At 40.9% G+C, this 12,029-nt stretch overlaps 1 protein-coding gene across 6 annotated transcripts in view; it reads left to right on the top strand.

The window, feature by feature from the left end:
- LOC118392604 (UHRF1-binding protein 1-like) overlaps positions 1-12,029 on the top strand; it is a 61,859-nt gene that overhangs the window by 3,349 nt on the left and 46,481 nt on the right. For 2 of the 6 annotated variants that reach the window (XM_052460665.1, XM_052460666.1), the window contains exon 1: positions 2,777-3,266. The exons of 1 other annotated variant lie outside the window; for it this stretch is intronic. In XM_052460665.1, coding sequence (XP_052316625.1) covers positions 3,223-3,266 — 44 coding nt within the window. In that variant the 5' untranslated portion in view covers positions 2,777-3,222. Of the gene's footprint in view, positions 1-2,771; positions 3,267-4,407; positions 4,556-12,029 lie in introns of those variants that run through there. 3 more of the 6 variants (XR_008062987.1, XM_052460664.1, XM_052460667.1) reach the window with 3 other exon arrangements.

The raw sequence follows: 12,029 nt of genomic DNA on the forward strand, positions 1-12,029 counted from the left end.
GCGCGTGCCTGCGGCCTCCTCCGCCCTTACGTTGGTCCAGTCTCTCGTTGAATAAAAAACTACCACTGGAAGCCAATGAGGCAAGGGTGGATAGAAGTAAGCGGCATCCGTCCTGCGTCTGTCATGGAGAGGGGGAGCAGGACCTCTTTTGTCAGGGTTTCTCCAGAAGTAGACTTTACCATCGGTGTGCTGCCATCCTGTTAGAAGATAACAGATTATTTTATTACTATGGTTAAATTGGATTTTCATTGTGTTCAATGGTGTTATTTGCCCCCTAGTGGCGCTTTCTGGTACTTAGAAAGTCAACGCAAACGGAAGTTCAGAATTTGTTTTGCACGCATAGAAGCAGCTACAAACAACGCTACAGTGCAGGTCTTCCAATGTAGTTATTTCTTGTCACGCTTCAGCCTTGGAAAAATATTTGTTTGTAAGTTCGATTCAAGCATTTAGCTAATGATGATAATATTGTTATTGATAGAGTTTCTTACATATCAATGTTGGTTGCATTTACTCACAAATTGCAATGCCTTTTGTGTATGTCGTTAGCTGTATTACTTTGCTCATGCGTCATGCAAACGAATTGTAAAATATACAATACTGTAGTTTTGTTACTGTTTTTAGTGTAATATGCTTTGTTATTCTACATAGATGGTTATACATTATTAGAGTAATGAAAGGAGCAATTACCATATGGTTAACAATTAGCTATATGGTTTGGCATCATGCCAGATGCATGGTACCTTAGCGCGTGCTTTGTATTCATGCAACTTCAAATGTTTAATGTACATCTACAGTATGTCGGTGTGAATTGAACACTAAAGTATATTCTTTTCTGTATTTTGCAGTTTCACAACATAAACGTTTTCAATATATTCATTCAAGAAAAGTCACGCCTTGGGAGTTTTATTGAAGACTTAGTTGTTAGCTATCTGTCTAGTTTTGCATGGGAACGCAACTCAAGGGCAGAATAATCGGCCTTGTCTTTTTTGTCTTGGTTGAATTTCTTGATTTTAAGTTCCTTTATTTCTGTAGACAACTTGTCCTGGAGCGCTTGGTTAGTTTTCATCAGTTCATTGAATATGCCATCATCATTAACAGCTGTTTGTAGAGCTGTGCGTTTGTCTTTAATCGTGTTATCCATTTCAATAAAATCCTTTTTCAACTGGTCAACAATTAATGTCATTAAATCAATAGAGCATTTATTCATTGGCATACTATTACCTAATCAGCGTAACCTAATCACTAGCCAATGTTATGTAGCTATGTTCCCTCCAAATCATGATGGGATTGCTGTCACCGATTGCAAACTGAAAACAAAACAAACAAAAAAGTTGGACATTTGAATAGTTTCAATAACATGTAGTTAGCGCCGCAATAATTATTTTTTTTAAATGCATATTTTACAGAAAATGGATAACAAAGCGCTCTGTTTTCTATTAATCTGCCACAAAATAATTGTTTTCACGTGTGTTTTTAAAGGTTTGATCAAAGTTGCAGGATGATTTAGTTATCTGATGTTTGTACACTCCAAGCACTTTGGCCGTTGTCCAATAGAGTCTAACTGCAGACTCTCAATCTCAAGCCCATCATCTCTCAGGCCCCTCTGTATAATGCCACCTACTGGTGGAACATAATATCTCAGGCCCTTCGTCTCACAGGCTCCCCTCCAACGCCAGGATGCACACAATAAAGCGATTATTGTGGCTAGTCATTAATATAATAGTTCAATTAAAACGTTTACATGCTTTGCAAGAATAACAATTTCCCTAATAATCCTATGTATATGGACACATCTGAAATCACCTGATGGAGATCTGATAAATGCAGAAAATCAACTATCACATAGATGTTATTTTTGAGAAGCATATTTGAATCTTAGTTTGGACATAGAAACTTTATATGTGAAAAATACTTCTAAGACGCATACATTCAGTTGTTCCGAACTCACTTCACTCACGCCATAGAGAGAGCCTTGCTCGGCTGGTGCTAGCACATGCGCAGATCAAATACACTACTGGAACGTCGATTATGGTGTTTACATGTCCTAATAATTTGAAAGATTGCTCAGAAAACCGGGTATATGCTTACTTCAATTTTGACCTTACGCTGATTAAGATACAGTAAGCAGAGTAAGGTGTTTACATTACTTTTTCATAATCTGCCTATTGCTATAGTAAGTTTAATATCTAATTATTTACATGCATGTAAACGTACTCACTGACATGACTATACTGCCAAAATGGCTGAATGAATGTTAGCATACAGCTTTTACACTTTGTTGCGGGGATCTTAATGTTTGTGTTTAACTGATACTTTGATATAATGGATTTCCCCTGACAGTCTATACAATAAAAATGTGGGTCAAAAGGGAAATAAAAGTATTATCAGAGTTTTTAATTTAGGCTATGCCATCATTGTAGTATAATCATTGTGCAATGTTTTAGCTTAAACTTGGTGTGTGAAGTGTTGTGTTAGATAGCAGATGTACGTGGGGGCGAAGGACACTGCGTACCGTTCATTGTGTATTAGTTTCGACCTAAAATGAATTGTCAGTCGTTTGGACGCTATCCTCTCTGTGGTAAACAGAAAAAAAGATTCTGCTTAATGTGTCAGACCAGGAAGGGATGGTCCTGGCATTGGAGAGGGGCCTGAGAGGTGATGGGCTTGATAGATGACAGCTGACACTGGACCCCTCTCCCTGCCTTTGTCCACCAGAGGTCACTGAATGACAGTCTTTCGAGAGGAGACTGGAACTGGACTCACAGGTAGACCGTAGCCCCGTCGGCGAAAAAAATCGCAGCAGCCCCACCGCCAAATATCTCCACGTGCGGATGTACTCTGCCACAGTAAAAACAGGCAATTACGGTTTCACTTCTAAAATAAAACAATACATGGGACAATGCTGACGTAATGCTGAGTCATCCATGCTCCGCCCGCAAGTCTTGTATCTTTGACTTTGGTCGCCGCCCGCCCATCAGACGTGACAGCACAGGCTGTGTTTCCAGGTGCTGTTACAGTGAAGATGGACTTTAGCATTAGTTGCAATGGCTTATTTGCCTTCTGAAGCTAGCTAGCTGTGTCTCGGAGGTTTGTTTTTCCCTGTCAAATCTCCGTGGGAAGGGAGCGAGAACTGGGCTAGTCTCACAAAGACCACAAAAAATGCACCCTGACTCGGAATTGAGAATTTGAACTGCATCGCTGGGATAAATAATTTATGTGGTCATGGCTGGGCTGATCAAGAAACAGATCCTCAAACATCTCTCCAGGTCAGTGTCAATCGATATGAACCAGGCGGAGAGACAAAACACAATTAACTCCCAAAGGGGTTTCATTTGGGAACCAAGCTAGCGCGTTAGCAGCGCTGTATCTTAGCGCGCGGGAGGCCACTGACGGTGCACTCACTATGCTTGCGCAGCTGAACTTGGTTAGCGTAGCTAGCAAGTTTGCTTGTTGTTGGTTGTCAAAAACAAACCGGTGTCTGTCGTGTTCAGCTAGCTAACTGGCTTGTTTGATAACTGGTGATGGTTAACCTTGCGTATTGTTAACGCAACTAATCTTCCTAGCCTAGGCTCCACCAGTACGTTAATATTAGCTGGCTAGCTATGTCCCGTTAATCATTGTTTAGCCAGATATAGCAAGTTTTCTATTTGCTAGGTTACAATAGTCATTGATTGTCATTAGCCACCCAGCTAGCCAGTTAGCCAGGTAAACTACACTGGTTAGCTAACTAGCAGCATATGCTTCTGGCAGAGACAAACACGCCACGTACTGACAGCTAGTACCACATCCAACCAGGTCTCAGAACATTCCGTATTATTCTGTAATTTACTGTACGTTTCGTATGGTATGTAATCATTTTTGGTTATCCATCACCCATTTCCTATGTTAAATTACAATATGTTACGCATTCCCAAACACTATTTTACAAAACGTATAAAAAGTAGTTGGTAAAATGCAAAAGTTGTCCATGATTATAATTCAAACTCACAACCTTTGGGTTGCTAGACGTTCACGATATACGCCCACACGGAGCAACCAGCCACCCCACTTTTTAGTTTTTGCCTTAACTAACCATCTGTCTTAAGTTACATTTGGTATGGTTACATATCATACTAATTGTTGTCTCGGGTTTCTGTGCAAAATAATACTAAATGCTCTGAGACCAGGTTGCCACATCGGGGAAAGTTAAGTCATTTTGGCCAATTTAATTACATTTTATTTAACTAGGCAAGTCAGTTAAGAACAAATTCTTATTTACAATGACAGCCTACACTGGCCAAACCTGGATGACGCTGGGCTAATTGTGCGCAGCCCTATGGGACTCATAATCACAGCCGGTTGTGCTGCACCACTCGGTAGCCATTCTGTGAGGAACACACACTTTACTCTCTATTGCATGGTTTCCCAAACTCGGTCCTAATCAATGCTTGATGATTATTTGAATCAGCAGTGTAGTGCTAGGGCAAAAAACAAAATGTGCACCTGGAGAGGCCCCAGGACCGATATTGGAGAACTCTGCTCTATTGCACATTTGCCAAACTCAATCAACTGTGGGGTGAGTGTCTGCAGGTTTTTGCTTCTCCCCTGTACTTGATTGATTAATTAAGATCACTAATTAGTAAGGAACTCCTCATCTGGTTGTCTCCTTCTTAACCAAAAATCAGCAGACACTCTGCCCTCCATGGAATGAGTTTGACACCCCTGCTCTACTGTATTTACTTGCACCGGGGCTGTATGTATGTCTGCTCTTGCTTGCATTAGCAGCTTGGGATAATAATGCACCTTCCACAGCATAGAGATGACTAAGCACCTGTACACATCATACACACATGCCTTGTTTGTTTGCCAGTACCATGGAGACTGAGCAGGGAAGATGGAGGCCTTGTTTCTTGTAGTAGACAGTTTTGTGCAACCTTTTCCTCTCACAAGTATTTGATAAAGGATTAATAGACACATTTAATCAGCTAGTGAAGTGTAAAATATTTTTCACGGGTCATGGAGACAAAAGACTACACCTGAGACTGAGTCTACACAATATAGTCCCTATGTTTGCAAAACAGTCATCAGTTGTCCTACCCATTGTTATCGACAGCTTTCAGATAGGCACATGCATTATTTATTGTTCCAGGTTGGTGCCTCGAGGGAAGTTCATCGAAATCCTTACCCATTATATTATAAGGGGAGAACTTCTCAGTAATAACATAAATTGCACCATCACACCCCCCCCCCCTTTTAAGATTTAGATGCACTATTGTAAAGTGACTGTTCCACTGGATGTCATAAGGTGAATGCACCAATTTGTAAGTCGCTCTGGATAAGAGCGTCTGCTAAATGACTTAAATGTAAATGTAACCTACCTACAACTGACTAATGATCAAATAGCATTCACGTCCTTCCACCTGTCGCTCCAAGAAAACTGGCTTTAAACAACACATAATAATGCCTATAAAATAAAAGCTTAGATAAGACGTTGAATCTCCCATGTTACCGGCTGGATAAGAAGGGATGACTTGCAAACTGTTTTGGATTGACCTGGAACATTAAGCTTTGTTATAGTCACACACAATGCAGTTAAACAAGTGTTGTAGCTTTAGAAAGAGGAAAGTGCATTGGGCTTTTTAATGCATTGCTTCCAGCCAGCAATGCATTGTGAACAAAAGCCCTTGACTTTCAGTATTGCCAGTGGAGCCCTTGGTATTTATGCGGCAAGGCAGGGGCTTTGATGGCTAGTGGTTGCTGTGCCCTTCATGGTCCCACAAACAATTGCCACAGCCAAGTTTTACATACACAGCCCATGACTGTCATTTCATTTTAAGCCTTGTTCACACTGTAGGCCTTAATGCTCAAGTCAGTTTTGTTTTTCAAATCCATTTTGGAATACTGACTGTCCAAACAGAAAGTTAAAAATGACCAAATCTGATGTGTGTGTTCAGACAAGACATTTGCTGACATGGGTAAGCTAGTATTCATAGTAATGACGGGTCTGTGCAGTGGTGGAGACTGATTGGTGGTGTTCGTGCTTCTTATCAGTTAGAAGTAATGTATCAATCTAAAGTGACAACAATGCCTGCCATGGACATGTCCCAGTTGATTTGAATGTTTAAAATCATAGTGGAAGAACACTTTTAATGATCCAACTTGAGAAATGAGTCATTTTTGGCTAGCCACAGCAGTCAACTAGCTAGCTAGGTAACAGTAGCTGTTTGGCTTTCTAGCACATTCACTCGTTTGTAAACAATTAACAAGCTAGTTAGCTACCACTTTAAAAAAATAAATAATTATATATATATATATATATATATATATATATATATATTGTCAACATATTGGGCATATCTTGTTCCTAGACAGTAGCTAAGTTTGAAAACCACTTGAAGGCAAATAAATCGTATTTGACCATTCAGACACAAGTTGCATGGCCAGGAATCAGATTTGTATCTGTTTTCAAACCGCCTATGAAGGTGGTTTGAAATGTGGCCTGAAATAACCAATTTTATGTGCTTTTGGCTATTCAGACTGCAGGAAAAAGAACAGATTTGAATCAGATATTCAACAAAATAGGATCTGACTCACTTCAAACTGGCAATGTGAACAAAGCTTTAGTGTCCTACAACATTAGACTGTGTGTGTGTGTGCACATTACTGTTGGCGTCAGCAGGACCGGGGGAATTATGTAATTATCAGTTCCACGGGTTGTTACGTGATTGGTTGTGCATTCGAAGCAGACCTGCTTGAAATAAGCCAAACCCACTGCTCATTATAGTGATGTCAAGCAACGTCAATGCTTGGGGCATATTCACCAGGGTTCCACTCAATGAGGTGCAACATATCAATGTTCAGATATAAATATATAATGTAGAACAGCCATGCTTCTCTGTCATGTAGATATAAATATATAATGTAGAACAGCCATGCTTCTCTGTCATGTAGATATAAATATATAATGTAGAACAGCCATGCTTCTCTGTCATGTAGAATAGGATAACATCATGTCCGCGGTTTACTAGGAGTGTTTCTATCTGCAACGACCTCCGGAAGGCAGGAGAGAAAGGCTGACTCTTGCCTTCGAGGCCTTGTATGTCAAAACATTGGCCTTTGGGCACACACACACACACACACACACACACACCACACACCACACACACACAAAATGTGAGTGTGGCTGGTGTGAGGTGTTTCCACCAATAGTGTGCTGCTCTCAGGTGGTCCCAAGGGTGAGTTGATAAAGATGTCCCTCTCCCCATTTAAACCAATAGGCTCAGGTATCGACATGGATCAGGGCCAAACACAGCAGGGTCTGGGGTTACACGCACACACACACGCAGAGACTCTTAAATGTGCATGTAGAAACAACACACACACACACTGATGTGACCTTAAAAGAAAACACACACATAGAGGTGTGTGTGTGTGTGGTCCAGTCACTATTGAGTGCATCTGGGAGCCCTGGCCTGTGCTGTTAAATATTAATTCTATGATCAGGTGTCAACGTTGTATCTGTCAATCTCTTTCTCTCTACATCTTAGCCTGCCAGACAGAGGAGAAGGTATGTCAGTGTTACTCCTCAACATTTAATTCCTAGGGGACCCTAACTGTTGGTGAACATTTTTGTTCTAGCCCAGCACTAACATATTTTGATTCAACTAGTGGTCTCTGTGGCACGGCTTGATGATGCGTGCAGGAATGTGACTGGACTGATGGGTGGAAGATAGATGGAGGGATACCTACACACTGACACACACAGCCGCTAAATACAAATACTAACCACGGGGTCAGAGTCGGAGAGAGATGACGGAAAGAGGCTGGCTAGGAAGATTCTGTTTTAATCTAAGACATTTCAAAAATGACAGTGAGGAACATGCTTTGGGAAAAAGGTGCTGAAGTTTTAGAATTCATTTTTTTCCTTAATTAATTCAAACCTACTTGTGCTAATCAGATTTACCTGCTCAGTCAAAAGCATCACAAGAATCAAAAGTGACCAATGGGATGAGTTGCTTCTCGAAGGGAAACTGTTTAACACACAGCTTTTGTGGAGTTAGGTCTACTTTACTAGCTTAAATACTTGAGCGTCATTTGCAATAAAGAAATGAGGCCTATTTTCTCCACAATAACTCATAGAAAATATTATATCCAAAATGGATGCTAGTGTACTTGATAGTGAACAAGAAACCAATTGGAACACATGATATAAGGAATTAATTAGAAGACTTAAGACAGTGTTTTCAAAATGGATGCTCCATTATCAAATCAGTTTGTGTGTCACGTGCGCCGAATACAACAGGTGTACTAGACCTTACAGTAAAATGCTTACTTACAGGCTCTAACCAATAGTGCTAAAAAGGTAATAGGTGAACAATATCCAATATACAAGTTCACTTCATGGAATAGACTCTGAAACAATAGGAAAACACTAACAGAAGGCAGTGTTGTGATTAGAGGTCTACCGATTATGATTTTTCAACGCCGATACCGATTATTGGAGGACCAAAAAAGCAGATACTGATTAATCGGGCAATTGTTTTTTTTTTTGTTGTAATAATGACAATTACAACAATACTGAATGAACACTTATTTTAATTTAATATAATACATCAATAAAATCAATTTAGCCTCAAATACATAATGAAACCTGTTCAATTTGGTTTAAATAATGCAAAAACAAAGTGTTGGAGAAGAAAGTAAAAGTGCAATATGTGCTATGTAAGAAAGGTGACGTTTAATTTCCTTGCTCAGAACATGAGAACAAGCTGGTGGTTCCTTTTAACATGAGTCTTCAATATTCCCAGGTAAGAAGTTTTAGGTTGTAGTTATTATAGGACTATTTCTCTCTACCATTTTGTATTTCATATACCTTTGACTATTGGATGTTCTTATAGGCACTTCAGTATTGCCAGTGTAACAGTATAGCTTCCGTCCCTCTCCTCGCTCCTACTTGGGCTCGAACCAGCAACACAACGGCAACAGCCACCATCGAAGCAGCGTTACCCATGCAGAGCAAGGGGAACAACTACTAGAAGGCTTAGAGCGAGTGACGTTTGAAACGCTATTAGCGCGCGCTAACTAGCTAGCCATTTCACTTCGGTTACACCAGCCTCATCTCGGGAGTTGATAGGCTTGAAGTCATAAACAGCGCAATGCTTGACGCACAACAAAGAGCTTCTGGCAAAATGCAAAGAAAGTGCTGTTTGAATGAATGTTTACGCGCCTGCTTCTGCCTACCACCGCTCAGTCAGATACTTAGATTTGTTTGTATGCTCAGTCAGATTATATGCAACGCAGGACACGCTAGATAACATCTAGTAATATCATCAACCATGTGTCGTTAACTAGTGATTATGTTTTTTTCATAAGATAAGTTTAATGCTAGCTAGCAACTTACATCGGCTTCTTACTGCATTCGCGTAACAAGCAGTCTCCTTGTGGAGTGCAACGAGAGAGAGGCAGGTCGTTATTGTATTGCGTTGGACTAGTTAACTGTAAGGTTGCAAGATTGGATCCCCCGAGCTGACAAGGTGAAAATCTGTCATTCTGCCCCTAAACGAGGCAGTTAACCCTCCGTTCCTATGCCGTCATTGAAAACAAGAATGTGTTTTTAACTGACTTGTCTAGTTAAATAAAGGTATAAAATAAAATTAATCGGCGACCAAAAATACAGATTTCCGGTTGTTATGGACTTGAAATCGGCCCTAATTAGTCGGCCATTCCGATTTAATCGGTCGGCCTCTAGTTGTGATAATGGACACATGTTTAATAGAATAAACACATTGTTTGGAGCACACACTCCAACTCAATGAAGACCGTGTTGTCAGATTGAACACAAGCGTTGTACTTAGACCTCATAAAATAAAGGCCATTACTCTAGGACCAGGGCAGGTTTCATTGGTTTATTTCCAGTGAGAACAGAAACAGATCATCTGCAGTTAGATCATAGGTTCATCTAATCAAGTTGATTTTCTCATTTAATCTGAAGAAAGAAAGTGCCTGTGCGTCCAATCTTTGTAGAGACTACTGAATTGAATAAATTCTGCCAGGCGACTGGTTTATCCCTCAAAGAATAACCCAAATGTGTGTCTGTATTCTGAGGAAGGTTGCTCCAGACAAAGGGACCTTGTCATCCCTTGTTTAGATTGAGTCAGTCAAAGGTGGATCTCCTGTGGGTCCGATGACAATACACACATCAGCAACGAACAGTGTGGTCAACCGAATGACGCGCACACACAGGGCCCCGGAGCAATGTAATATTTATGGCTCTGATGGAGGCAGGGAGAAGGTAAGCCTTAAAGGCCCCAATTACAAAACCTGTGGAGACCATGGCCAAAAGTTGTGTGTGTGTAATACAAACACACAGCAACACCAGCTATGACAGTGACGAGTGGGTGAATCATGCTAATATAAATTAGGAGTATCGTTGTTAACCCTAGTGCCATGGCTTAATTTAACCTGGCCTCGCCTAATACCTCAGCCACCTAATCATCCACTTCAATCCAGTTAGTCTCCTTCAACTTCTGTTGTAAAATAATTTATTTAATACCTCTACTCTAGGGTAGATTCTAAAAATGTTTTAGGGTATTTTTACTGTCTTCTAATATTTTTTTGTCCCATTTGAGACTGAACAACACATCCAACAAAGATCAGCACACCATTTAGTCATGGAACATCTACAGTCGTGGCCAAAAGTTGAGAATGACACAAATATTAATTTCCACAAAGTTTGCTGCATCAGTGTCTTGAGAGATTTTTGCCATATGATACTATGGAATACTGAAGTATAATTACAAGCATTTTATAAGTGTAAAGTCTTTTATTGACAATAACATGAAGTTGATGCAAGAGTCAATATTTGCAGTGTTGACCCTTATTTTTCAAGACCTCCGCAATCCACCCTGGCATGCTGTCAATTAACTTCTGGGCCACATCCTGACTGATGGCAGCACATGCTTGCATAATCAATGCCTGGAGTTTGTCATAATTTGAGTGGTTTTGTTTGTCTACCCGCCTCTTGAGGATTGACCACATTCTCAATGGGATTAAGGTCTGGGGAGTTTCCTGGCCATGGACCAAAAATGTTGATGTTTTGTTCCCTGAGCCACTTAGTTATGACTTTTGCCTTATGGCAAGGTGCTCCATCATGCTGGAAAAGGCATTGTTCGTCACCAAACTGTTCCTGGATGGTTGGGAGAAGTTGCTCTCTGAGGATGTATTGGTACCATTCTTTATTCATGGCTTTGTTCTTAGGCAAAATTGTGAGTGAGCTCACTCCCTTGGCTGAGAAGCAACCCCACACATGAATGGTCTCAGGATGCTTTACTGTTGACATGACACAGGACTGATGGTAGCGCTCACCTTGTCTTCTCCGGACAAGCTTTTTTCCGGATGTCCCAAACAATCAGAAAGGGGATTCATCAGAGACAATGACTTTACCCCAGTCCTCAGCAGTCCAATCCCTGTACCTTTTGCAGAATATGTCTGTCCCTGATGTTTTTCCTGGAGAGAAGTGGCTTCTTTGCTGCCCTTCTTGACACCAGGCCATCCTCCAAAAGTATTCGCCTCACTGTGCGTGCAGATACACTCACACCTGCCTGCTGCCATTCCTGAGCAAGCTCTGTACTGGTGGTTCCCCGATCTCGCAACTGAATCAACTTTAGGAAACGGTCCTGGCGCTTGCTGGACTTTCTTGGGTGCCCTGAAGCCTTCTTCACAACAATTGAACCGCTCTCCTTGAAGTTCTTGATGATCTGATAAATGGTTGATTTAGGTGCAATCTTACTGGCATCAATATCCTTGCCTGTAAAGCCCTTTTTGTGCAAAGCAATGATGACGGCACGTGTTTCCTTGCAGGTAACCATGATTGACAGGGGAAGAACAATGATTCCAAGCATCACCCTCCTTTTAAAGCTTCCAGTCTGTTACTTGAACTCAATCAGCATGACCGAGTGATCTCCAGCCCTGTCCTCATCAACACTCACACCTGTGTTAATGAGAGAATCACTATGTCAGCTGGTCCTTTTGTGGCAGGTCTGAAATGCAGT

The sequence above is a fragment of the Oncorhynchus keta genome, chromosome 13 (assembly GCF_023373465.1).
Source record: "Oncorhynchus keta strain PuntledgeMale-10-30-2019 chromosome 13, Oket_V2, whole genome shotgun sequence".
NCBI classification, from domain to species: Eukaryota; Metazoa; Chordata; class Actinopteri; order Salmoniformes; family Salmonidae; genus Oncorhynchus; species Oncorhynchus keta.